At 60.4% G+C, this 27,536-nt stretch overlaps 1 protein-coding gene and 1 long non-coding RNA gene across 5 annotated transcripts in view; one reads left to right on the top strand and one right to left on the bottom strand.

Moving 5' to 3' along the window:
- Nucleotides 1–1,983: 1,983 nt before the first annotated feature.
- LOC139184666 (uncharacterized) lies at nucleotides 1,984–10,218 on the top strand. Its single transcript, XR_011568244.1, has 2 exons — nucleotides 1,984–2,139; nucleotides 4,855–10,218. It is a non-coding gene; the product is annotated as an uncharacterized lncRNA (long non-coding RNA).
- The window catches only part of EIPR1 (EARP complex and GARP complex interacting protein 1), an 80,702-nt gene continuing 56,185 nt past the window's right edge, over nucleotides 3,020–27,536 (bottom strand). For 3 of the 4 annotated variants that reach the window (XM_019966864.2, XM_070795419.1, XM_070795420.1), the window contains 4 exons: nucleotides 25,227–25,363; nucleotides 22,347–22,514; nucleotides 20,174–20,341; nucleotides 16,587–17,030 (listed from right to left, as the gene is read on the bottom strand). In XM_019966864.2, the coding sequence (XP_019822423.2) occupies nucleotides 16,856–17,030; nucleotides 20,174–20,341; nucleotides 22,347–22,514; nucleotides 25,227–25,363 (648 nt within the window). In that variant the 3' untranslated portion in view covers nucleotides 16,587–16,855. Of the gene's footprint in view, nucleotides 8,331–16,586; nucleotides 17,031–20,173; nucleotides 20,342–22,346; nucleotides 22,515–25,226; nucleotides 25,364–27,536 lie in introns of those variants that run through there. The other variant, XM_070795418.1, reaches the window with a different exon arrangement.

Here is a 27,536-nt window from a genome sequence, read left to right as displayed (position 1 = left end):
CAACCTCCCCGCACGTCCAGGGCAGCGGGAGCAGCATCGGCCCCCTCAGGGCCGGCCTGCAGATGGGACAGGTGCACAGGGCCTGAGCAAGCGGGGCCCCCGATTGGACACACAGATGCCTCTGTCCCCAGCGCGAGCAGCAGCAAGGCTGAAAGTGCTTCTCCCACCTTCCTGCTCCGATCTCCTCTCCCTGACCCCCCAGACCCGAGCCTCATCACTTACTGACTGCACAGTGCTTGACACTGTTTTCCATCAGCAGGTTGAGCCCTCGGTGAGATGAACCAACGTAAATAAATGAAGACACTCGATAAACCTCGACGTGCAGGACCCTGCATCGATCGCGGCCCCACGGTCCCGCTCCCCCTGACTCCTGGCCCCCAATCCCCACTCTCGGAGAAGACAGTCGCGGTCAGCGCTGCCCCCACCGCTCACGGACCAGCTGCCCAGCCTCATGGCTCCAGCTGGGAAGCGTCAGCGGCCCTGGTGATTTCCTCCCCATGGTGGACAGTGGGCAAGAACATGCCTCCTCGTCCCAGCAGAGAGGAAGGCTCTGGGAAGCAGGCCGCCCCATCCCGGTGAGCTGTCCTGGCCACCTGTCCCTGCCAGACACACTGCAATAAGCCTGGGAGCCTGGGCCCTGGAGGTGCCCGTCACCAGGCTGGGGGCAGTGCCCAGCCTCATCCAGGGGAAGGGCTCCCTGTCTCCCTGCCCACAGACCCCAAGAGCCTGGGTGAGGTCTGTGCACCCCTGGTGCTTGGCGGGAGGCCCAGCCCTTGGGTGGACAGACAGGTGGACAGGTAGCTGGTGGGCATTTTAAGGCAGCTGGAAAAGCAGGACTGCGTTTCTGTTTTCCTGGAGAAGTCATCGCAAACCATGGGCCAGTCCTCCACGTGTTCCTCCCCCGGTGCTCGCCCTGTGGGTCTCACCAAGGCAGAACCTCGTCCTGAGAGGAGTCGGGACTTTGGGGATCTACCAAGGCAATGGCAACCCACTCCAGTACTCTTGCCTGGAAAATCCCATGGATGGAGGAGCCTGGTAGGCTGCAGTCCATGGGGTCGCTAAGAGTCGGACACGACTGGGTGACTTCACTTTTCACTTTCACTACCACATGCCAGGACCAGGGCAGCAGGGACACTAACGCCCAGATCCTACCTCAACCCCTGTGTGTGATACAGACGTGATGGCCGGAGCTCATGCAGCTGCTGTGAGGAGCAGAGAAGAAAACTGTGAGCAGCTCCTTGACGAGAACTTCAAGGCTGCTCCACAGACCACCAATCCACGGGGTCGCAGCGTCAGACACAACTGAGCGACTGAACTGAACTGACAGGCCAGGGCTCCCCTGTGTCTGCAATGTCCTGAACACCTCACCCTGTCTGCCAGCATCCACCTCGGGGTCTGGCCTGAGCCCTGCAGGCACCTGTGCCACCGGCGGGGGTTGCTGACTCGAGGAGCAGCCAAGGTCTCTGTCCGAGCCGGCGCGTCCTCCAGGGAGGAGGAGAGGGTGGGCTTGGAACCAGCGTGAATGCTGGGCTTCCACTGGGGCCACGGGCTCACAAGGAGGTCAAGCAAGGGCCCGGAGGGGGTCCCTGTTGGAGGGACTGAGGGTCCCTTCCCCACTGCAGGGACATGGGGACAGTCAGAATCTGCAGACCATGCCAGGCACCCAGGCCGAGACGGCAGCTTTGGCAGGAGCCTCACCCACCACGCTGGCCCCACGACGGCCTGGCCTCCGATGCCCTGATCTCTCGGGAGCCCCATTCTGCCTCTTACATTTTTAACAACTGAATTCATGCTCTTCCATTCCATTAGAACAGCAGCCAAGTAACCTTCAAATGCCCCCTCCGTGCACTTCTCTGAGTTCAGAGAGGCCACAGGCTGATGGCTGGAGGGGAGAGAAAGGCTTTATTAAATATGCATCTGCACCCAGCTGCGATTTTCCACTCCACCGCGGGGACGCAGCCAGGCGCCCTGCAGACGCCCACGTTTCCTCCACAGAAAGCATCAGGACTCAGAGACTTTCTCAGACAACAGGAAGAGGCTTTCTGGAAAACTCCATTTCTTCCTCAGACCTCATCTGCCTCAGCACCCAGGGCCCCTCCCAGCTCCCAGACGTGTGGACCCCCACCACGGCCTGCAGAGGTGAGCACCGCATCTGGGGGGTCCTGCCTGACCCTCCAGCCTTGGGTCTGCTCCCCTGGGGACGCCAGCTTGTTCTCGGGTGACATCCCTGTGCCACCCTGTCTCTAGAGACTTCCCCGTGTTCAGTCCTGGAGGCCCGGGCAGGGCCACGGCTTCCCAGGCCCCTCCAGTCCTGGAGGCAGTGACCCCCAGCACGCGGGCCCCAGGGCTCAGGGTCTATGTCCACTGACACCACCTTCACCCGCTCAGGCAGGCTGCTAGGCTGGCCGCACACCTCCAACCCTCGGGAAAGACCCACAGGACTCTGAAGGGATCACCCCTCACGTGACCACCCACCACGTCACCCCACGGGGTGGTGGCTTCAGCTGGTGGGGAAGGGTGCACAGGACCAGGCCAGGCAGCAGGATCGGACCCCACAGCCGGGAGGGGAGGAGCAGGACGGGGTGGGGGTGGGGTGAGGGGAGCACCGGGTCGGGTGGGAGAACACCGGGAGGGGAGGAGCAGGATGGGAGGCGGGGAGCACCGGGAGGGGACGGAACAGGACGGGGTGGGGGTGGGGGAACACCGGGAGGGGAGGAGCAGGAAGGGGTGGGGGTGGGGGAGCACCGGGAGGCGAGGAGCAGGATGGGGTGGGGGGAGCACCGAGAGGGGAGGAGCAGGACGGGGCTGGGGGGACGCTGCTGCTCGCATAGCCCTGGGACGTGTGCGGAGAAACGCCCATCTCTCGGGGCGGGGGGCGGGGGTGCACCCGGGGCCTGGGCCCCTCCCGGCAGCGGGCTGGAGGCACGTGCTGCCTCCCCCCAAAAAAACGCCTGCCTTAATGCATAAGGGCAACTACACAGCAACGGCTCTTGAACAAAAAAGTAATTGCAAAAGGAACTTCAAATCTCAAATATGAGCTTTTATAAACTAGGAATCCACGTCTCGATATTATGAAAGCCTCCCCACCCTCTCCTCCTGCTCGGCAGCGGTACGGGACGCCCCTCGCAGGGGCAGAAGCGCCCGCTCTGAGGCCTGAAGATGGAGCCGGCAGACGCGAGCGCGGTGAGGACCCTCACCCTGGTTCACCGAGGGCATCTCCCGCCGTGTCCTCACCTCGGGCAAGGAGCAGGGCGCTCGCGGGGTCCCTCAGAAGGGGCACCCATCTACCAGGAAGCTCGGCCCCGACGTCACGCACGCGGACGCGCCTGCCCGCAGGACCCGCCCACACGGACGCCGGAGGGAAGACGTGTCCACCCCACCTGCTCCGCCCACAGGCCGGCATCTGGGGCCTGAGTCCTGACACCGTGCACCGGGCGGCCTCGGGGTCAGATGTCCTCCATCAGGAGAGGGTCCGAGGGCTAACTCCAGGGGCGGTCCCTCCTTACACGGCCGGTGGTCGAGACCGGCCCTGGTTTCCGCAGACCACGCCGGGTGCACGCTTGTCACCGAGATTTTCCCCTGAAACTGTGAGCTCCTCTTCCTCACGACAGAGGATGACCCAGCTTCTCTATCCTCGCGACCACTGGAAGGTCTCATGAGTCCTGGGCGGCACCAGCACCCACGTGGGCTGGGCTGCCCCTGAGCTGACCCACGCTGCCTCTGGCTCTGCTTCGTACCAAATGCTCCAGAAATTATTGGGCCGTGATTTCTGGTTCCTACCAGTTGAGGGTGGGAAACCTGGAGACCTCTTTCAACTATAGACCAAGCACGGTGCTGGCCTTTTCATAAGCGCTCTCATTTCACGCTCCTCAGGAAAGAAAGAGCATCCTTGTTGAAAATGCACAAAAAGGAAACTGATGCACAGAGTTTGGGGTTTGAGGACAAACATTTGAACCTGTGTCTGCTCGGCTCCAAAGGCAGGGCTCCTGGAAGCACATCTGAGCCGTCTCCAGACACCACGCGACCACCAAGTTACTATCAACAACTGCTGCTGGATCAGTTGTAGGAGGCAAGGGGCCCCTCACTGGGAAAACGCTGCTGGACGTGGATAGGACACAGAGGTCTGCACTCCATGCCCTGTTCCTACAGGACCTGAGTTTGAGCTGTTTTGGTCCAAACCCTCATGAGGCTGGGTGACTGACTAAGCCTCCCAAACGGGTCCCAGGGGTTCCCTTCCCTGGGGAGTGGTAAAGAGAAACCAGATCCCAGCATGCCCAGAGCATCTGCAGAGGGACCGTCGGACTTCAGTGGAATTCAACAAAAGTAGCCCGGTGTCAGTCCCGGCAGTGGGTGCCTGGAGACGCTTTGAATGGCCTTAAATTTTAATGATTTCACGCAGACCCACCTGCGTCTGTTCCACGTCACACACGCAGACGGATGTCAAGACAGACCCATGCCTCCAGTCAGAAGAGGCTCACTGCACACTGTCTCACACCGTGTGGCCGGATGAGATATCTGCAGGGTCTCTTGTATTTTGCCAAGTGCATCCTGATCACTCTGATTCAGCCCTCACCCACAGGCACTGGACGGTTCACTCAGCAAAGCCTCACGGGGTCCGTCCCCCGTCCTCAGGGTGCTCTGGGTGCTGCAGACAGGGGTGGAGACGTCTCCCAGCCAGGGGCAGGGGCAGATACATGGGGTGAGACCGCTGAGAACGTGATGGACATCTAGGCTGCAGGTCACAGGAGGGGTTATTCCTGGGGTCTCCACAGGGGCTGCCTCAGCTCACATTCCCTCCACCGTGCAGGAGGGCTCCCTCTTCTCCACACCCTCTCCAGCACTTACTCTGTGTAGGTGTTTTTCAATGACGGCCATTCTGACCTGTGTGAGGTGCTACAGACGAGCCCAGAGGAGACCAGGGACATAGGAAGGAGACCACGGGGCGGCATCCACATCCACATCCAGGTGCGAGACTGACTGCAGGCCTGCCAGGCCTGAGGGAAGCCGGGCAGAGTATGGAGGGGGGCGGCTCTCTGCGTTATCTCTTACGATCAGTGAGCATCCACAGCTACACCAAACTAAGACACTAACCCAAAATAAAGGGGGGACTCGGATTTCTTCTCTTACCCCCCACCCCAAGGTCCTGACGCTGTGGGTCTAGCTGGGTCTGAAGTGGGAGGGACACAGAATGAACTACCCAGGGACCTGCAGTCATCGGGACTGAGGGCCACCCCAGGGTAATGATGGCCTGCAGCCCGGACCCTCTCACAGGAGGTGGGGGCGGCCGTGCCCCGGGATGCCCCCCTCTCACAGGAGGCGGGGGCAGCCGTGCCCGGGACGCCTGGCATCGAGCTCAGCGCATGCGGCTGTCTCACGTGACCAGGCAGGTGAGCGGTTCTCTGATCACTTTCAGCACCTGGCTTCTTTAAGGAGCTTCCAAACATGGTAAGCACCTCACTCATCAAATCGCGGGTGGCACGGTCTTCCCTGCCAGGCCTGCCTGGCCTAATGAACCTGCGTCTCACCAGTAGCAGGGACGGCCCCCGCGTGCCGGGCTCACCCCAAGCAGATCCATGTCTTGGGCTCCCGACGGCCGTGGCGGGCTAGATGCCCATGAAGGGTGGGACTCAAGGGCACGGCAGTGATGGGGGGAGGGCGGGGATCGGCAGGCAGAGCTCCGTGCTTTTTAATGATCCACAGATCCCAATGGCAAAGACGGTACTTACGTTCTGTCCAAGTTAAGGGATGACGAATAATTTTTCTCTGTGTACTTGGCAGATTGGTACTTGCCTCAAAATTATGAGAATAATAAGACCTTGTCTTAGGGAGTCTTTGCTCCGAGGAGTTCAAAACCTTCCAGAGATTGCTGCAGCTTATCTCACGACGCTGCTGTGCCACGAAGAGAAACCAAGACTAAGGGGTCAAACTCATGTGCCCGATCAGCTGGGGCTAAACTGAGATGAGACGGAAAGCAGTGCATCAGAGTCTGCGCTTTTCCCCAGGGGTCAGCGCAGGGAGGGGTTGCGATTGCCCAGTAAGGCGGGGTCCGTCAGGGTAGACATCCTGGTGCACCGCAGACGTCTGCAGGTCTCAGCCCAGGGCCACACCCGCTGCCGCTCACGCCACAGGCTGACGAGGCCCCAGGGACCCAGGGTTCCTCCGACACGCGGCTGGACCAGACCGGCCACGGAGGCCTTGCTGACCCTCCGTGTTCAGCCGGCAGTGAGGACCTCCCGGCAGCAGGAAGGACGAGGCCTGTGGGATGTGGGACTGGGCACCGGGCACCACACAGGCCTGGGCCTCAGTCGCGAGGCCCCTGTGACGCAGGTGAGCCTCTGAACCCGGAGCGGCGCGTCCGCCGCCTCGCCCCCACATCTCTGCTACCGGACCCATCCCCTTCTTCAGGAAGCACATCAGAGGAGGAGAAAACACGAAAATGCCTCATGCCAACCCACACAGAGCTTCAGTCTCGCGAGAGAAGAAAGCAGGGTCCACTCATCTCTACAGAGAGCCTACCTACCCCCCAAGATTCACTCCTTCCCTTTCTCCTTCTTAACAAAGACGAGGAGTCGCCTCTGGGGCCAGCTGAGAGGGAGCGGGTCCCCCTGAGCTGTCCTGCCCCTATCAGAGCTGGATGCCCGGACGGGCCCCAGACGACCGTGTAGGACCCCGTGAAGCAGCACTGCCAGAAAGAGGGGGCGAGAAAGGGAGCTGCTGGCCTGGGACGCGGCTGCGCCTCCTCCCTCCTCCACCTCGGCTTCGCCCCATGAGCCGGGCTCAGAATCCCAGGGAGCCAGGAGGCATGGAAGGGGCTCTGAGAGGCAGAGGGTCCGGCACCCAGGGTCTCTTTCCCCTTCTGTCTCCTGGGCCTGCCCCACAGGGGCTCCAACTGCGAAGCTAGTCTCAGCCACGGGGGAAGTGCCTAAAATGCCCAGAAAAAAACCACCTCTCTCTGGGGAACTGGGACATTGGCCCCTGCGTCCCAGAGGACTTGCGGGGGGGAGGGGGAGGACCTTGCTTATTTTTCTTCTTTTTTTCTCTTGCCATACACCTTGAAATCCACCCAGTCCTGTGCAACTTGGGAGGGAGAGGGCTGGATCTAAGACTCAGCTGAACCAGAACTTTCCAGCCAAAGAACTGGGGTTCGGGGAACACTGAGGAACTCTGCAGGGAGAGGCCCCCAAAGCACTGCCTCTGTAGGGGGTTGATTTGCAGCTGTGCAGGCAGGGGACGTGCGCAGGAAAGTGCGGCAAGGCTTTGAGAGGAGCCAAGGCAAGGACTGATGCTGAAACTCAAACTCCAATTCTTTGGCCACCTGATGCAAAGAGCTGACTTATTTGAAAAGACCCTGATGCTGGGAAAGATCAAAGGCAGGAGGAGAAGGGGTCGACAGAGGATGAGACGGTTGGATGGCATCACCGATTCAACGGATATGAGTCTGGGTAAACTCCGGGAGTTGGTGATGGACAGGGAGGCCTGGCGTGCTGCCGTCCATGGGGTCGCACAGAGTTGGACGTGACTGAGCGACTGAACTGAAGGCCCTGGTGAGAGCAGGTCTCACGCCGGAATGTTCTCACGTTATTTTTCAAAGGGCAACGCCCTTCACCGCATCACCTGTACCCCCGCCCCGGCCGGAAGCCAGAGGAAGATGAAGGTCACCCATGGGTGCCATCCTCCACTGGAGGGCTGAGCGGCCCTCCCTGACAGACCCCTGGGTCCCCCCAGTGCATCCTGAAGGTGCCCCCTACCAGAGCTCGGGCCACGTGCACACTCACAGGGGTCCCACGGTGTGGGGTCGACGGCACCTCCCCACCTCATCCCCCGGGCCGAATCCCAACTTGCAGCTTCTGGTCTTTGGGTGGTTCCGAGGCAGCAAGTCAGAATCCTCTTTCTTTCCTAACAAGAAGAAACAGTGTACACGCAGCAGGCAGGAGAGGTAAGTGAGAGTTGACTGTCTCCCCCGTGGATGGGGAGAGGAGGAGAGAGGTGCGGACTTGCACATGGAGTGGTTCATGCAGCATGGGAGTCAGTCTGCTACGTCGGGAGACCGGGAGGCCGGGGAGGGAGCTGGCCCACTGGGACCTTGAGAGAGTGTAAATCAGCGGCCTTGCAGACTCCTCACTTCAGTAAACCAGCAGGTGGGTGTGTGCAACACTGACGTTTGAGTGAGACCGATTCAATTCACGTGTGTCCTCCGTCTTGGCCGCAATCGCCAACATCAGTGATCAACGTGACAAAGTGGGGGTGGAGAGAAGACCTTCTTTCTTGAGTAGACATCATGCTTCCATCATCATCTCCTCCTCCAAATCGGGCAGCGGAGTCTTCTTGTCCTGCATGGTCAAACGAGGTCCACACATTATTGTTTTCCCTGTGTCCTAGGGTCTTCCCTGGTGGCTCAGACGGTAAAGCATCTGCCTGCAGTGCAGGAGACGTGGGTTCGATCCCTGGATCGAGAAGATCCCCTGGAGGGAAAGGCCACCCACTCTAGTATTCTGGCCTGGAGAACCCCACGGACAGAGGAGCCTGGCAGGCTAGAGTCCATGAGGTCGCAAGAGAGTCAGACAGACTGAGCGACTACCACACGTAGGGATCGTGAACTTGCTGAGCTCACTGGGCAGGATGTGGGGCTCACGCCACCGCTGTTCCATTGTCTGGGGACACGTCTCAGGCTTCCAGTATTCTTGGGCTTCCCTTGTGGATGCGGGAGACCTGGGTTTGATCCCTGGGTTGGGACGATCCCCTGGAGAAAGGAAAGGCTACCCACTCCAGTATTCTGGCCTGGAGAATTCCATGGACTCTATAGTCCATGAGATCCCAAAGAGTCGGACACGACTGAGTGCCTTTCACTCACTCAGGCCTCTGCTGCATGGTTTTGTTGCTAAGCAAGCCTGTGTAGTTTTGTGGGTAAGCAAACCTGCTTTCTTGAGTGATCATTAATTTATAGGGGTCTCCTGTATTTTTCTATTTACAATCACCCAGTGGGATTCACTATCTCATCACCTACTTTGTCCCTTCACTCTGTCCCTGTCATTTCCATGCCAGTGTGTGTAACTATAAAGTGCCAATCAGAGCTGACCCGTCGTAGGAGAAATTGGGGGAGATGCCCTGGTCGCTCCCACCAGGAAATTAACTCTACTCGGTGACAGGGTCGGGGGGCAGCATAACACACACCCTTCAGAGGAATCCAATGGGGAAGTTTCCGGATGCACAAGGTAAGACACTGTGGGGGCCGTGTGTGCGGTTACAGACAGCAACCCGACCTGGGAAACACGGCCCATCAGGAGAGGACTGTCCCCAGGAACCATGGTCCCGGGCTCAGGCTATGAGGTGCACAGCAGCAGCGAGGGTCTGGGGGACCGTGCCGTCGTGGGGACCACCTGTAAGAAGCTGCCACCTGCTGAGGTTCTGCACCGGGCCAGGCGCTGTCCTTCCCACACGTTACACCATGAACCCCGAGGACACAGCTACGCACGTAGGTACCACTGTCCCCACCTAACGGATGGGGAGACAGAGGCACACAGGAGGTGCGTCACCCGCCTGCAAAAGGCTCAGGCCGGAGTCCAGCTCTGCGAGGCCCCCGCACACGCAGAGCCTGTCCAGACCTCCAGCAACCCCACAGGCGGGCTGAGCGAATCCTCCCCTCCCCCTGGGTGAAGAAGCCTGCGCGCAGTGAAGACGCCGACAGTGACTCCTCAGTCCTCATCCAGCTCCTCCTCCCCTGGAGTGGGTCCCGGGGGGAGGGGACATTTTCGACGCATGAAGCAGGGAGATTGACAGTGAGGACTTCACGAAACTCAGATGGCTGCAGGTGGACCCTCTGCTCTTCAGAGGCTGGTCTGTCCGGCGTGCTGGCCACCAGCTGGGGACACAGTCTGGAGGAGGAGGGGCTCCAAGAACGTGAGGCCGGGGGGGCTCCGGGACGCTGCCCTGGAGCCTTGAGCCCCAGGCACACAGCCACCCACCACCCGTCCTGGGCCTCCAGGAGCATGGGGGATGAGGTCCAGTCCTCCGGGGGACATGCAACGGCCAGGTTCCCATCCAGGTCTCAGCAGAACGCCTGCCTGAAGGCGCCCGGGATGGATTCCAACCCGCACGGCGATGCATCACATCTTGATCCACCGTGCCTGCCCTCCTGGATTATTAAGCGCTTTCAGTCCCTTCACATAATAGGTCGACCCCAACGTGCTGAAGTTTAAATAAAGCCATAACTCACCTTAACCTGTCTCCCGTTTAATCACACCCAACATCTTGAATATTTCAAAAGGAGCACACATTAGCAGTTTTTAGACAAGGATGTGTGAAGGTCACATGGATTTATCCCCGAAGCAGGATGATGGATGCGGCCCGACTGTCGTGAAGACAGAGTGCCCGCGGTGTGCTCACCCGAGGGGCTGTGTCCCCGGAGAGTCCGAGCGGTCCCCACAAGCTGGGGTCTGCACTGGCTACAGAGGCACAGACGTCCGTGCGGTCCTGTTCCCATCAGCATTTTGTGAAGCAGTTATTCGTGTCTTAATCACCCAGGCAGGGGAGCACTGAGCATCAGCCCTGGAACCTCCCTGAGGAGGCAGGCAGGCAGGCACACGGCAGCTACAGGAGGCGCAGGGCATAGGGCTCCCGTCCCTGCTTCGCCTACCAGCACCCCGTGGGGACCATCGCCGCTAGGGCATGGGGTCCCCAGGCTGACTCGGTGTCCCCAACATGGGTGCCCCAGCTGACATCCTCTGTTGCTTTGAATGATACTAAACTGTGAGCTCTTCTGACCAGGACAGAGTTTTACCTGCTTCTATCCCTAGAATTTCACATCTCCAGTGCCCGAGCCCAGTACACATTTGCTCAAGTGCTGTGCTCAGACGCTCAGTTGTGACCGACTCTGTGCAACCCCATGGACTGCAGCCCGCCAGGCTCCTGTGTCCATGGGATTCTCCAGGCAAGAACACTGGAGTGGGCTGCCATTTCCTCCTCCAGGGTATCTTCCCAACCTAGAGATCAAACCTGCCTCTCCCGCATTGGGAGACGGATTCTTCACCCACTGACCACCTGGGAAGCCCATGTTTGCTGAAGGGAAGAGCTTGGATGCTACCCTGAGTGGCCGGTCCTCTGGCGCTCTGCCCTGACCACCTGCAAGACATCGAGCCGACTGTCGTCACTCCACCATTTAACACATTCCCTTGAAGTGTTTTAGTTTTGTTTAAGGTGCAGATTGTTTTTGGTGTGAACTCTGTTCGCTGAGCAACAACTCTCTCTGGAGGTTTAGGGCCCAGCTCCATGTTGTTATGACTGTCGTTGCTGTTCGTGACTGAGTGAAGGTCGCTCCCTCGTGTCCAACTCCTTGTGACCCCATGACTGTACAGTCCATGGAATTCTCCAGGCCATAATACTGGAGTGGGTAGCTTGTCCCTTCTCCAGGGGATCTTTCCAACCAGGGATTAAACCCAGGTCTCCTCCATGGCAGGCGGATTCTTTGCCAGCTAAGCCACAAGTGGTGTTCAGTCACTAAGCCGTGTCCAGCTCTTTGCAGCCCCACGGCTGCAGCAGGCCAGGCCCCCCTGTCCCTCACCATCTCCCAGAGTTTGCCCAAACGCCCAGTGTTCGCTTAGCACTGTGTGAGGTACAGATGATTTGAGGATAAGCATAAAATATTCCCATTAAGAAAAAAGAAAAGTCTCACATAAGCAACTTTTCAGCTTCAGGAATTAGTGAAAGAACTAAGCTCAGAGTTAGCAGGGGGAAGAAAATAATAAAGATGAGAAATAAAACAGAAACCAGAAAAGCATAAAGGCCTACACAACTAGCCATTTCTCTGAAAAGTTAAACAGACTTGGCAAACCTTCAGCCAGATTCCCCAAGAAAAAAAGAGACGATGCAAATTAAAAAAAAAAAAAAAACAGAAATGAAAGAGGAGGCATTATCACTGATACCACAAAAACACAAAGGATGAGAGATCACTATCGACAACAAACAGGGTAACCCAGAAGGTGAGGGGACATTCCTAGAAACATGCAACCTGCCAAGAAGAAACGGAAAATCTACACAGACCAACGAGTAAGGAAACTGAACCAGTCACCGAAAGCCTCCCCGTCATCACATCTGGAGTAAGGTTACTGAGCATCTGGACCTTGTGTTCATCAGCCTAAGCTGTGCCTTCAGGACAAGGGCCTTCTCTTTCTACAAACGAGGAAACGTGGCCTGGGACATGGAGATTCCCCCGAGTGCCCATCAGCAAAGGGGCTGTGAGCCTAACCCAGGCCCTCCGGCTGTAAACCGATGTTGCCCGTTTCTGCTTGAAATGCTGCTGTGAGGTTGGCGTTAGAGGCGCAGGGTCAGCAGGGCCGTCTTGGGTGTGAACGGCCTTGGGATCAGCGCAGAGCCTGGCTTCACCCAGGCAAGCGGCACAGCGGTCCGGGTGGCGTCAGGGACCTGCCCACAGCACCGCCATCCTCTGCCCTCGGAGGCGCCGTGGAGCCCTGCAGCTGTCTCCATCTGACACAATGAACCTCCCCCAGGGCCGGCAGCAGACCTGGTCCCCCATATAAACACAAGCATCTATGCCAAGGCCTGGCTCCAGAACGGTCCCGCAAGATGGCTGTGCCTCCCAGGGAGAACGCGACGTCCCCAGTCACGGTCAGAGCTGAAGGCCGCCCCGCGGTCTGGAGACAGCCGAGCGCCAGCTGGCCATGCCCTCAGCAGCAGCCGGGGGCGGGACAGGGAGTGTCCCGCCACAGGCCAAGCTGTCCCCCCACCGGCCGCAAGTGCCCAGACCCGAGCAGCTCCTGTGGGGGGCACCCAGCCCCCCCCACCGCAGCCACCACGCAAGCACCATTCAGACGGCACCAAATGACAAGGGAAAGGCAATTCCGACATAACCGTTTTCCACATGCTTATTAAGCATAAGACACAACAGGGCATGAATTATTGTGCAAGAACTCCTGCCTCGAAGCAATTTTAGACACAGAAGTCGGGAGGATTCATCATTCTCATATACTCAGTCCTATTTTTCTTTTTGCACGCTATAGAAAAAAATCCTGTCTAAATCTCCTAAACCGATCATGGCTACATCAAAAAGTGGATGGGCCATCAGCTTCAGACGGCTGAAAATAAGGCAGCTGCTGGGCGGGAACAGCGCTCACGAGCTCCTCTCTCCGGGTCTGGATTCTGTTACTGGAGAGCATGATAAATAGCCTGTTTCTTATCGCACTTAAAAAACAAGGCTGGGGAAGGAAGCTGCTGTACAAGGCCCTGCGGGAGGGGCGCCGGGGGCAGGGCCGCCGGGTGGGCGGGGCCTCCGAGGTGCAGACGAAGCCCTTCCTCGGGCCAGGCACCAGCCTCTGGGCCCTGGGGACTCCCTCACGCCCCACCACGTGCGGGGAGCTCCGCCGACACCCAGGACTCAGAGCCCACCAAGCGCCCTGGCCTCCTGACGGCTCTGACTCCTAGCAGGTCAGAGGCGGCCGCACAAATGGAAGCAGGGAAAGCATAGATCATACCACTGACCCGCTGCACACCCTGCAGCTGCCCGTCAGGGGCGGGTGGCGGGGTGCAGCCTCGGGTAGTCGGGCAGTCGCTGACTTCCCTGCAGCCGCAGGCCCAGGGCTCACCCACGCCACACTGGCCCCTCCGGGCCAGGCCGCTAAGCAGTTCTCCCCTCCTTTAGCTTGAGCGGCTCGTGGCCTGCGGTGACAGGACGCAGGCTGAGGTCCTCCTGCCTTGGCCCCTGTGAACTGCTGCTCCCCGCCCGCCCCCAGGGCAAGCGCCGCCCTCCAGAGACATTCAGGGCGCAGATGAGGCCACTTCCCTGTGCACCTGAGCGGGTGAGCCACGGCGATGAATGAGGGGCTTCCGAGGGTGTGCATGGGGCGCGGGTCAATCCCGGGCCCACCTCTCTAATGTGGGTGTGTACACAGCACCCCCCACTCCCCCTAATGAGGAGGTTAGTGATCAACGACAGCAGTGATCCCTGCTGACCCCGTGAAGACACCTGACAGGCAGGGCAGGATTCTGGGGCCCCATGAGGCCCCCACCCACGGCCCTCCCCCCACAGGCCGGTCCTGGGAGGGCAGCAGCAGCTCTGGGCCGGCAGAGGGCGGGGGCAGCTCTCGGGCCTGGCTGGGGGCTCATCAGCTGGGCAGAGAATGCAGCGATGCTGGAAAAGAAGTCCAAGTCACCCCTACTCGGCCCAGCACGTGGACCCCGGGGCAAAGGGGCCAGGGCTCCACCCCCAAGACCCCCCGACCCCAACCCCTCACCCCCACCTCCCCCCCTCCCCCCCGCAGCTGCAGCCCCTCTGGACACCCCCACCTCGGATGGGAGAGCCTGGCCCTGTTCTGACGCATGTCCCTGCCCCGCTCCTGCCCATCCAATGTACCCCCAGGCTTGGTAACCTGGAGACTTTATGGGGGTGTCCCAAGATCAAATCTGTTGCCCCTGGAGGCGTGCAGGGCCCAAGGTCAGCAACCATGCTGGCCGGCGGGGCTCTGCACACATCTGACAACCTCTGCCCAGCCTCTGGCCTGGGTCTGCTCCGCCAGAGCTGGGCTTTTTCCCGGGGGCCTTCCCTGCCCCAGCCCTGCACTCAGGGGTGATGTGGGTCTCAGGAGACAGAAGGGTCGCCCAGCTCACTGGGGCACCGCCAGCGGACAAAGCAAAGGGACCAGTAAGGTCTGACGCTGCCAACACTGATGCCTGGCGGAAGCGACTCAGTTTACAGCCGCACGCCGGCCGGGTGCTGGGGACCTGCCGTCCTCCGGGAACCTTCCGGGCTGCGACGTCCCGATCACAGGAGCTGGCCCCTCTCCTGCTGACCCCGGGGTGGGAGTCGGAGGGGGGATCACACCGAGCTCTGGACACACCGGCTCAGGGAGGAACACATCCCGAGTGCAGCCAGACCCAGGGAACACGCGTTGTTCTCACGTCATTTCACCACCTTCACATCCGGATGTGTAAGCGTAGAGGGAGCCTGCAGCCGTGCCGAGCAGCCTGGCACCGCCCCGCTCGCGGTGTGAGAGCGTCTCCTCTTGCCCAGCCAGGGCCCAGGCAGCCCGCATGCGGGCCACAAGTCTGACTTTTATTCCTGCCTAGGGGAGTCCAGCCCACGGAGTGCAGAATCACCAGAGATGTCCGACCAGTACACGGCCGGGAGGGGGGACTCACAGAGACCACAGTCCTGCCACATCCTGCCTCTCCGCGTGGCCCAGCAAACCGTTTCCTCCTGGTGAGACCCTCCCACCCCCCCGATGCTCAGGAGCCTCATGCCCAGCCCGTCCTGGGTCCCGGTTTGCTCACAGGGACTCTGCACCTATGGAATTAAATCTGATTTTCTCCTGTCGTCTGTCTCCTGTTAATTCTTAGATCAGACAGAAGAAACTAGAAAGGGGAGAGAGATTTTACCTTTCCCAACACATATGATTTCTGATCTTTTGCAATTTTAGAATATTTTAAAATGGACTGACCTGCATGTGTTCCTACTAAGATGACCATTGATGGCCATACACACTTAGGGTCCTAAGTGATAAATTAATTTACTCCCGCATAGAGCTGTGAAGGCATCCAGCTCTCACCAGAGGTAACCGAGGTGTCCCCGGGGACACCCCATGACTGCGCTGGGCCGGGCCTGCGCCCCAGAACCCTGTGCAGGGAGCCCTCACCGTCCTGCCGGACCCCAGCGGGCTCAGGGTGCGCTGGCCGAGGAACCGCTGCACACGACTCAGGCAGGAAGATGCAAGGCTAACCAAGGAGCTGGAGTCCTGGGAGGCGCCTCATAGGAGAGGTGACAGCTGGACTCGGTCTCAGAGGATGAGCCAGGGACACCAGGGGAGGTGGAGGTGGGCGGGACAGGTGGGGGCGGGGCAGCCGCCATGACTGGGTGACGGTGACGCTGGAAACCCCAGGTCACCGCATGTCCACGTCAGGACAGCTGGACTCGGGGGCACCCCTCCTGGGTGCGTGGGCCTGGGTGTTGCCCCGCTGTGGCCGCATGGACGGTCCCAGGCAGGGCTCAGGTCCACCTCTGGCTAGAGCCACCAGGGAGCAAGCTTCAATTTTTTGAGTTTTGAGGACCGAGGGTCTGTAGCCCACCTTCCCTCTGCCTTGACTCTGGGTTCCCACCTGGCCCGCAGACTGGAGGGACCCACTGCCCAGAGCCGGAGGGCCAGCCCAGGCCTGCATCCCAGCACCAATCCATGCAGAGTCCACACGCGTTCAGTCGGTGCCAAGTGGGAGTGAGGTGACGCTGCTGGTCCTCCAGCATCCAGTCGGGGGAGAGCGCGCAGGGCCAGCCTCTCCAAGCTGAACGCGCTGGCCCCACGAAGGGCGCCCGGGAGAGGGGTTCACCGACAACCCAGGACTTAGCGGGAAGGCGTCCGGGTGACCGAGGCAGGCGGTGACCGTGCGGTGACAAAGAGGCCGTCAGCCTCACAGCGCGGGACCCAAGGTGCGTGGCGGCCAGGGACGGGGCCTCGACCGGGGCAGACTCGGGGCACCGGCAGCGTCAGCGCCCCCCCCACCGGGTGGGGCAGGCCCACCCGCCCGTCCTCCAGGCTGAGACCAGGAAGACCGAGCGGAGCCCCAGGGAGGACGCCAGCGGCCACCGCTGCCGTTATTCCATTTAATCTCGCGAGAAGATGACATCGACGTCAGGGACACAAATCACAGGGAAACGCCCAACAGCCCTCAAAACGGAAGGAGCGCGTGCGCCCCGCTCGGCCTGGGCACCTGTGTTGGTCAGGGGCAGAGGCGGCAGGCGCAGAGGCCAGCGGGCGGAAGCCCTGTCACTGTTCATGGGCACCCGCGTCCGACGGGGCTCTGCCTGGAAAGCCTGGGCCCCACACGCCGCGGCTGCAGTCCCGCGGCGGCCCGGCACTCAAAGCAGGATGTGGTACTTCAGCGCCCGGGGCACGCGGTTGATGACGAGCCTCCCGTCGTAGCTCAGGGAGGCGAACAGCCAGGGGTCGGCTGAGGACCAGTCCACGGCGTACACACTGTCCTCGTGTTCCTCGTAGGTGGCGATGACACTGTCCTGCGGGGGCTCCTGGCTCCTGCAAGGCACCGACACATGTGAGGGGCGGGCACCCTGCCCCAGCCGCAGGCCTGGTCCCAGGAGCCCGGGGGCGGGCCGGGGGGCGTCTACTGCTCAACACCTCCCGGAGGCAGAGCCCAGGGCCACCCCAGAGGGGTCTCAGGGCCGTGGGGGAGGCTGTCTACTGCCCGACACCTCCTCCTGGAAGCAGGAGCCCAGGGCCACCCCCAGAGGGGTCTCAGGGCCACAGGGACCATCCACTGCCCGACACCTCCTCCTGGGGGCAGGAGCCCAGGGCTACCCCAGAGGGCCCTACAGGCCAGGGTGGGGGCCGTCCACTGCCCGACACCTCCTCCGTTAGCCCTGGAGCAGGACGTGCTTGTGCTCAGCGGACGGTGGCTGAGTGGAGAACGGCTGATGGTCTGGTGGCGTCTGACAAGAGGGACCTGGGGACCAAACAGCACAGTCCAGGAGTGGGCAGAGGGAGCCCCAGCCTGGACCAGGTGCGGGGCTGTCCGGAGCCGGCGGGAAGGGCCAGCAGGTCCTAGCTGGGGTTTTGACTTCCCCATCAACCGCTACAAACGGGGCTTATGTGTCCCTTCCCTGGGACGCCGGGCGGACGGCACTCACACACACAGACCCCCAGGAGCCTGCGGAGCTGCGCCGCCCACCCAGCTGCAGAGAGCACAGGCCTGCAGCTGTTTCGCCGGAGGGCCTCGGGCGCTGCCTCCCATCTCACCCACACTCGCAGTACGCAGAACCCTTCTCGGGAGACCCCACCCCATGTACCCCAAGTCCCTGCGCTCCGGGACACTTCTCGGGAGACCCCACCCCGCGAGTCCCTCCTCCCCGGCTCCAGGACCCTTCTCGGGAGACCCTGCCCCACCTGCCCCCTGGTCTTGGGCTCCGAGGCCCTTCTCGGGAGACCCCACCCCACCTGCCCCCTAATCCAGGGCTCCGGGACCCTTCTCGGGAAACCCTGCCCTGCCTGCCCCCTGGTCCCAGGCTCCAGGACCCTTCTCGGGAGACCCCACCCCACATGCCCCCTGGTCTCAGGCTCCGGGGCCCTTCTCCGGAGAGCCTGCCCCGCCTGCCCCCTGATCCAGGGCTCCGGGACCCTTCTCGGGAGACCCCACCCCACCTGCCCCCGGTCCCAGGCTCTGGGGCCCTTCTCAGGAGACCCCACCCTGCCTGCCCCCTAATCCGGGGCTCCAGGACACTTCTCGGGAGACCCTGCCCCGCGTGCCCCCTGGTCCCGGGCTCCGGAGCCCTTCTCGGGAGACCCCGCCCACGTGCCCCCTGGTCCCGGGCTCCGGGACCCTTCTCAGGAAACCCTGCCCTGCCTGCCCCCTGATCCAGGGCTCCGGGGCCCTTCTTAGGAGACCCCACCCTGCCTGCCCCCTGATCGGGGGCTCCGGGACCCTTCTCGGGAGACCCCACCCCACCTGCCCCCGGTCCCGGGCTCCGGGACCCTTCTCGGGAGACCCCGCCCCACGTGCCCCCTGGTCTTGGGCTCAGGATCCCACTAGCCCCCAGCCCTGTCCTCCCAGGAAGCCGGCCTGCAGTGGCCAGCAGGCAGCCTGGTACAAACCCTTCCTACAAGTCCTTAGGGGGATTCCGTTCCCCCGAGTCACTAAGACGTGTGGACCAACCCCAGGAGCCGGCTGGCAGGAAACTGAGCCAGCTCACAATGATGCCATCTCCGGGCACGCCTGCCAGCCGCATGCCTGCCTCCCCTCCTGGTGAGCTTGTCTGAAGCTGCCACGGGCAGGTGGGGCCCCTGGACCACTCGGGGCCAACGAGCCGGCTGCTGGCTCTGTTTCTGGTACAGACAGGACGCAGACTCCTGCCTGGCCGAGAGCAGACAGGACAGCGGAGAACCCCGAGCCCTGCACGTGGCAGGCCGCTGGACTGAAGCCACCGCAGTTGTGTCTAAATGCTGTGTTTCCCAGCGTCTGAATGAAAAAATGACGGCGTCAAGGGAGACGATCGACAGGTCGTTGCCAAGTCAGCCTCTCACACGGGGATTTTTCCCTGTAACTCAGTTGGTAAAGAATCCTCCTGCAGTGCGGGAGACCCAGGTTAGATCCCTGGGTTGTGAAAATCCGCTGGAGAAGGGATAGGCTACCCACTCCAGTATTCTTGGGCTTTCCTGGTGGCTCAGCTGGTAAAGAATCAGACCGCGATGCAGGAGACCTGGGTTCAATCCCTGGGTTGGGAAGATCCCCTGGAGAAGGGAAAGGCTACCCACTCCAGTACTCTGGCCTGAAGACTCCCACGACCTGTGTATCTATGGGGCACACCAAAGAGTCGGACACGACTGAGCAGCTTTCACTTTCACTTGGGCGGTCATGGGGCAGCGGAAGCAATCAGACGACAGCAGAGAGTGAGGAAGGGCAGGACAGGAAGACAAGGCCTCTTGCGCTGCAGGGTTCAGGCTGCCTGACTCAATGGGCTCTACTCCAGACCCCCAGCCCCAGATCTGACTCCAGGGAGGCCTGAATCACACTCCCGCACACCAGAAGCCAGCCACCACACACGGAGACACTTCCTCCCCAGAGCAAGGGGTCTCCTTCAATACCCAGGCTGCTGACGCAGGGCACCGGCCTTCCTGGGTGTCGCCGCCCTGGACCAGGGTGCCCTGCGTGAGCCCCAAAGCCCAGGGCGAAGAGAGGGCCCCTGAGCAGACGCAAGCAGGGTTGGAAGGTCCAGGGAAAAGACACCACCAAGACAAGATGGTGCGGCTGTCAGGGCAGGCACCGTCAAGAGGCCCCAGCGCCGCCTCGGGGCCTCTCCGGGGAAGCGGCGTGGGACATGGAGTGCGTCTGGGCCTGCAGTCCCACCCCGCCACCTGCCAGCAGGGGCAGATGGGCCGCAACCTGACCCAGGACGGCACAGGGAGCAGGACGCCCAGTGCAGCCTGCCCCACGGGGCATCCCGAGGGCCAGCGCGGGCCTCGGCTCACTCCCGAGGGCGCAGACTAGCCGCGGTCCTCACAACCTCACCTGTAAAGCTTGGCAAGAACGTGAACAGACACGCGTTTCAGAGGCCACACCAGACGGCATTGCTGAGCCACCCAACTCCATCACCCACACGCCCGATACCACCACAGGGACCCGGAGACGCTCCCACACGCCTGGGCCGCCCGTTGCACGCGCTTACTTCTCCTCCAGCCGGCGCTCCTCCTGGTCACTCAGGTCGTCGTCATCAACCAGGTGGCCGAAGGGCTCGGAGGAGATGGACACCATGTTGGAGAGGATGACTCTGCTGTCGCTGCTGCCCGTGAGGACCAGCTGGTCATGCGAGTGGTTGTAGCGGACGTTCCACACCCTGGGGGCAGGGGGAAAGGGCGCTGGGACCATCGGCCCTCCTGGACGGGGCAGCCTCGTCCCGCTCAGGCCAACACCGAGTGGTGGTCAGCAGGGGCAGGCTCGCAGCGCAGCCTGAAACCTTGTAAATCCCGACTGACAGACACAACCGGACGGCAGCAGGGACCGCAGGGGGCCCCTGGACTCACTGTGCAGCGTGCACACAGGCTGCCCAGGGCGCCCAAGGTCATAACTGCCTGAGAAGCACAGCGTGAACTAGAGACGACTGAGACACGAGCCGGCCCCGGGCGGCCTCCAGGAACACTGCCCCGGCCAGGGCTGCCCTCACGCCTGGTCTGGTCACTAGGCCCAGCTTCCTTCTGACCCACAGGACCCGAGCTCACTGCGCTGAGCCACCCACTCAGCAGCTGCTGCAGACCTGGGACTGGGGGCTGGGCAGCAGACAGCCAGACAGCCCACTCGGGTCCAGAGGACGGGAGCTTCTTCCCGGACTGCAGGAATGACCGAACTGTCTCAACTGTACTCCAGCATTCAAATGGTAAATACACATGAGCACACACACGTGCACGCACAGAAGTGTACACGCCCACAGCAGTACACAGACATGCACGCAGATGCAAGCACACACGTACATGCACGCAGCAGCACACGCTGACATGCGGACAGACGTAAGCACACACAGGCACACGCACGCATCCAGACGAGCGCACACACACACGTGCACACACAACATCACACACACGCACACACACGCATCCAGACGAGCGCACACACACATATGCACACACATCACACAAAGGCACACACACGCATCCAGACGAGTGCACACACACATATGCACACACAACATCACACACAGGCACACATACGCATCCAGACGAGTGCACACACACATATGCACACACATCACACACAGGCACACACACACATCCAGACGAGCGCACACACACATATGCACACAAAACATCACACACAGGCACACATATGCATCCAGACAAGCGCACACACACATATGCACACACAACATCACACACAGGCAAACACACGCATCCAGATGAGCGCACACACACATATGCACACAGAACATCACACACAGGCACACACACACATCCAGACGAGTGCACACACACATATGCACACACAACATCACACACAGGCACACATATGCATCCAGACGAGTGCACACACACATATGCACACAGAACATCACACACAGGCACACACACACATCCAGACTAGCGCACACACACATATGCACAGACAACATCACACACAGGCACACACACACATCCAGACTAGCGCACACACACATGCACACACAACATCACACACAGGCACACACACACATCCAGACGAGCACACACACACACATCACACACGCATCCAGACGAGCGCACACACACATATGCACACACATCACACAGGCACACACACGCATCCAGACAAGCGCACACACATATGCACACACAACATGCTTTATTTGGATAAAAACTGGCTCACACTACACATGATTTTCTCCAACTTGATCTCTTTCACTTAGCAAAAAGCCCCCAGCATGTGGTGAACGCACAGAAACGACACATTAGGGAGAACAGCGGGTCTTGGGTGCACTGTGTGCTGCGCGCCCAGCCCTGCCTCACACCCTCACCATCCCCCACATGGATGCTGCTGGACTGACCTATCTGACCTCCTACCACTGGGCACTGGGGGTCTCCACCCCCTGCATGGCGCACAATGCCCCAGGAACACCTGTGCACATTCATTTTTGCATACGTGAACCGGCACTATTTCAAGAGAAGACAGAATCTAATGCTTTTCTTTTCCTACATTTATGAATCACATTCAGATTTGGAATTAGTATTTCTTTAGCAAAAATAAAACTGGTTGATTGAATGAGTCACAGCAGCACAAACTAGGCTGGTATCTGCCTTTCCAAACGGTGACATAATCAGCAAGATAAAGCACCTAATTACCGCCCCCCCGCCCCCGCCCCGCCAGGCACGCACCAGTGGGAGTGCTCCTCCAGGGTCTTGACGGGTTCGGCGACGTTGCGGGTGTCCCAGAACTTCACCTTGCAGTCGTCCCCGCAGCTGGCCAGGTAGTACTGCTTGTTGGGGTTGAAGTCCAGGTCCCGCACCAGCTGGCCATGAGCGCTCTCGATGCAGTAGATCTGGCTGGGAGCGGGCAGTGGACACACAGTTAAGAGGGGGGACATGGGAAGCACTGCCCCCCACATCCCCTCCCAGACCCTGGCCAGCGTGGGGTCTGGGCTGGGGGCTCCTGCTCGCAGTCCACACCTGTGACCCTGCAGATGGGGGCTGCCTGGCAGCTCTCAAGGGGGTGACCTGGCATCTTGATGAGAGGGAGCCGGAGGGAGGGGACTGTCACGGAGGAGCAGAGACAGACTGGATAGCCCACGTTCAGAAGGACCAGAGACACAGAAAGGGGGTGGAAAGCAGGATATGGTGCTGACGGTGTCAGGAGACACAGAGACAGAAAAGGAAGGAGAAGCTATAGAAACACTGAGGGAGACTGCCTGTCATGGCCAGGCCCGTCCCTCACCCACGCACACAGCCTGGGTGCCAACACGGCGGCGGGAGGGGCTGAGTCGGCCACGGCTGTTTAGAGTGCACACGTGTGCGCATGCACACACGTGTGTACACAACGCACGCAGCACACATGCACGTGTGTGCCCACACGGGTACATGTGTCCACACATACAGGTGTATATGCCCACACACGTGTGCAGAGGAGAACAACATACGTGCAGGTGTACACACATGTACGCAATGCACATAGCACACACGCATGTGTGTGCCCGCACGGGAACATGTACCCACACATACGGGTGTACATGCCCACACACGTGTGCAGAGGAGAACATACATGCAGGTGTGCACACATGTATGCAATGCACATAGCACACACGCATGTGTGTGCCCACACGGGTACATGTGTCCACACATACGGGTGTACATTCCCCCACACATGTGCAGAGGAGAACAACATATGTGCAGGTGTGCACACATGTATGCAATGCACATAGCACACACGCATGTGTGTGCCCACACATACGGGTGTACATGCCCACACACGTGTGCACAGAAGAGCAGGCACACACACACACACGCACGCACAGACCTGACTGATGCCCCACCGCCCAGCTCCAAGCCGCCTCTCACAAGAGTGTGGAATTACACTGTTGAGTCTCTACCGCAACCCCCTCTCACGTCACACACCCAAACCAGAGGAGCGGTCATCCTGAGGTGGGACAGCGGCTTTGGACAAGAGGCCTGCGTCCAGCAGGATGGACAAGGCCTAGCCCGGCCCCAGGACATGCCTGTCATTTCTCCCTCTCCACGTGCTGCTCTGGGGGAGCGTCCCCTCCTGTAGGTGCTGGGTCACGTGCTCCCTGCAGCTCCCGGGGAGCAAAACCCCAGGCCTCCATGCTCCATGCCCATCATTCCGCCCTCTCCGCGTGCTGCTCTGGGGGAGCATCCCCTCCTGCAGGCGCTGGGTCACGTGCTCCCTGCAGCTCCCGGGGAGTGGCACCCCAGACCTCCATGCTCCCACTCACAGCAACGACTTAGTCCTTTCCATCTTTGCTCCCAGGCCGGGTTTTCCAGCCCAAAGCCACTTAAATCAGGAACTGGTTTCTAATTCTGTACCTTTCCAATAGCCTAGTAATTTCTTCCTAAAACAAGAAGCCCAAGCCTCAAGATTTTGAGACGTAAGTAGAGAAATGGATAAAACCAAGCCTGCTGAGGTCCCAGGGCCTGCGGAGTGCTGACCCAGGCTTTCCTGCCGGCTCTAGGCGCGGCGGCCTGAACACAAAAGCCCTGTGCACCCCCCGAGCAGCGCCGGAAGCAGCCGGCTGAGGAGGTGCACAGGCTGTGGGCAGGAGAGAGACCGTGTTGAGAAAAGCCTGGCTCACCCACTGCCCAGCACCCCAGGGACGCCCTCCAGGGACGGTGGGCAAGGGGGCTGCAGGGTGCCGCCCCTCAGGCCCTGGATTTGGGGTCTGCGAGTTTAGCTTTTGAGGTTCTCATATAGACCCCCAAAATCTTCGCATCCTTCAAGGAACGCTAAGAATAGGGAAAGGCGGCCACAGGCCCTGGGGGCATGCATTCTGGTCCCGAGTCCCCACAGTCTGAGCCCACAGCTTTCAGCACCTCACAGCAAACCCCGCATAGCCCGGCACAGACACACACGTCGATTATGGATTACCCCCTGCACTTTCATGGGGCCCCGGACCGAGATTTAAGGTGGTGCCCCCGCCCTTGAAGGCAACAGGAGTTATTTCCCGACCTCCGTCTCTGCAGCTTAGTGATAAATTACCGTGTGCTCAGGGGATAAACTGTATCTTAGAAAAGATTGCCGTGCTCCCGTTGCCATGACAACAGAGCGCACCCCGTCACTCCTCTGCCCGTCAACACCACACCTGGTGCAGAGAAGCTGCTCTCTCTGCTCTGTTAGCAGCGTGGGCTGTCTGTGTAATGACTTAGGTGACAAAGTGTGATCACCCCCTGGCGTGCACCCTGGAGACACAGCAGCCCTCACCTTGGAGTCTCCCATCACGGGACCCGGGAGCCCGTGATCACTGTCTGGAGCCTGAGCTGCTTCCAAAGCCTGACCCGGATCTCCAAGGGAGGCCACGGCCGCCAAAGGGCACCCAGAGGAGCCAGACCACCAGTGAGGGGCTTGGACCCACAGCCCCTGGTGTACTGAAGGCGGGGTCAGAGGAGGAAGGCGGCTGTGCAACTCCCTACAACACCAAGATGGACACAGACCGGCCATGTGGCCCCCAACAGAGCTGACCCGACCCGAGCCAGGAGGATGGGGGCGGGGCGGGGCTCCGGGCGCGAGTCTTGTCCGCAGGCACTGACCTCATGGTCCGCGTGTCCCACCCTCGGATGGCCGTGTCATTCGCCGTGGCCACCTGGGAGCAGTTGTGATGTGGGCTCCAGCGGCCCGTTGTGAACTTCAGCTGTCCTTTCCCTTCCAGGGACGCTGAGCTGGCCAGCTGTGGGTTTGGGGATATTTTCAAAGGAAGAAGGAAAGATAAGTAATTCGAACTCTATTCAGAATGTTTAAGATGATATCTTGTACAGGATATCGTTGAAGATAATTATTGAAAATAATTAGGAAGCTCTGTCTTTGTTTTCTTCCCTTAAAAGACAAGAATGTTTGAACCATATTTGCAAAAAATGTATACATATATATATACATTTATAAAATGGAGCACAGCAAAAAAATAGCAAGGGTATTAATAGAGCCGCTCTCAGACAGGACTTGCCTGTGTGATTAGAGGATCCGCTCAAATCCGAGGCATCATACAGAACCGCCGAGCATCAGCCTCCTCCACAGACAAGGACGAGGCAGGAGGGGCCTGCAAGCCCCAGGTGCCGAGGGACCAACGGCCACGACCTGACCACACACGTGCTCAGACAGTCCCCGCCCGGCCTCAAGGGTCTCTGGCTCTGTTACTTGGGGGTTAATTAACCCCAGTAGGTAACAGTGGAGACCCTGGAGACCACCAGCCCTGGGAGAGCCTGGAGACGGGCGCCCCATCCCACTGCCCAACCGCCCTCGATCTTCCGCACAAAGGCCTGTCACTTGGTGGGGACGACACAGGGGGCTCCAGGCTTGTCTGTGGCCCTCAGACACTCGCCCCTCCGTGACCCACTTCACTTAACCCTGAATACCAGCCTTGCCCTGCAGAACCTCTGAGAGGGGCCCGGGGTGGCCACCGCAGTGCTGGACGGAGGCCCCAGGAATTTATCAGGCCCAGACTCAGCCCCACCAGGCGTGGCCCACAAGGCAGATGGTCAGTGCAAGGGGATTCGACCAGAACCTGGGGAAAACCACCCGCTTCCTCTCCCGGGAGCCTGGCCCAGTTAAGAAGTCTGACAGCAGAGACGTCTTTAAGAATGACTCTGATCCAGGGCCCCACTTACGGTGTGACCGCAGCATCAGGGGTCACCGCCCAGGAGGCACTGACCAGCTGGATGCACCTCACCCCTTCCTTGGACAGTCTCAACCTGTCCCAGAAAACCTTTCTCCCCAAAACCCACTTTCCCGCCTCACCAACTCTGCAAACCACGTGGATGACGGGCCTCGTGCCAGCCCGTCTTGGCGCTAGTCCTCGCGGGCACATGCGCTCCTCTCCCGGGGACAGAACACCTGGAGTCCGTGCCCCGAGTGCCGGACAGAGGCCTGCAGGGTCAGGACAGCGTCTCGTCTCTAAGGAAGCTCGCAGACAGTCACCCATCCGGGTTCAAGGGGAGCCCTCCCGGGTGCCCACCCTGGCCCCCACTCCATAACCAGAAGCAAGCGCCAGGTCGAACCCTTAACAAACGTCACCGCCAGTCAAGCTCCCCGCGCTGCCTCTACATGGACTCTGTCGGCCTCCAAGGGAAGGAAAGGCCGCGAAACTGACCAACACCCTGCCTCCAACACCCACACTGAGTGGCCTCTGGCCAACAGTCCACGAGGAACCCAGACCCTCTGTCCAAGCACATCCGAGAGCTCTCCAATGAGACCCCTAGCCCACAGCCTCGCCAGCCTTGAGGTTCCAGACTTCTGACGGTCCCCACAGAAACTGCATGATGGCCAGTGGGAAGCGCTAACTCGGGGGAAGCGCTAACTCGGGGGCGCCTGTCAGGGAGCATAGGTAACTGACAAGACCCCACGTGAACTCAGCAGCGGAGACCCCCACAGAGAGGGCAGGGGCCCCGCCCAAGGTCACAGCCGCCCTGCAGAACGCGTCCGGCTCCCGCTCCACCACTCTCTCTACCACAGGAACCAGCAGGGCCGCAGAGCGCCACGCCCACCGGTGCCAAGACGTCTGCGAGGCAGGTTCTAGTGAAAGCCTGAAAGACAGCTCACCGTCAGCTTTTCAAGGGGCTACTCAGGGCAGCCAGCATGGTGCAAGTTGTTAAGGTTAATCAATCACTTTTTCTGGTTTCCTGGTGACATGGAGACAGAACTCAGCAAGAACTCCAGAGGGTGCAGTGCACATGGTAATCTGCTTCCAGCATTAAAGAGAAATATTCAGTGCTTCCTGGTCCAGGAAGAGTGATGAAAGGCTCCCCCGAACCCTCTCAGAAGAGCGACTGGTGCAGGACAAGAACAGAGAAGGCACCGCCGACGAACAAAACACTGGGACTCAAGCCAGCGGGGGCAGTTCAAGGAGA

This window comes from Bos indicus, chromosome 8, assembly GCF_029378745.1.
Source record: "Bos indicus isolate NIAB-ARS_2022 breed Sahiwal x Tharparkar chromosome 8, NIAB-ARS_B.indTharparkar_mat_pri_1.0, whole genome shotgun sequence".
NCBI lineage: Eukaryota > Metazoa > Chordata > Mammalia > Artiodactyla > Bovidae > Bos > Bos indicus.
Note: the sequence above shows the minus strand (reverse complement) of the source record. Positions and strands in the feature narration are given on the sequence as shown.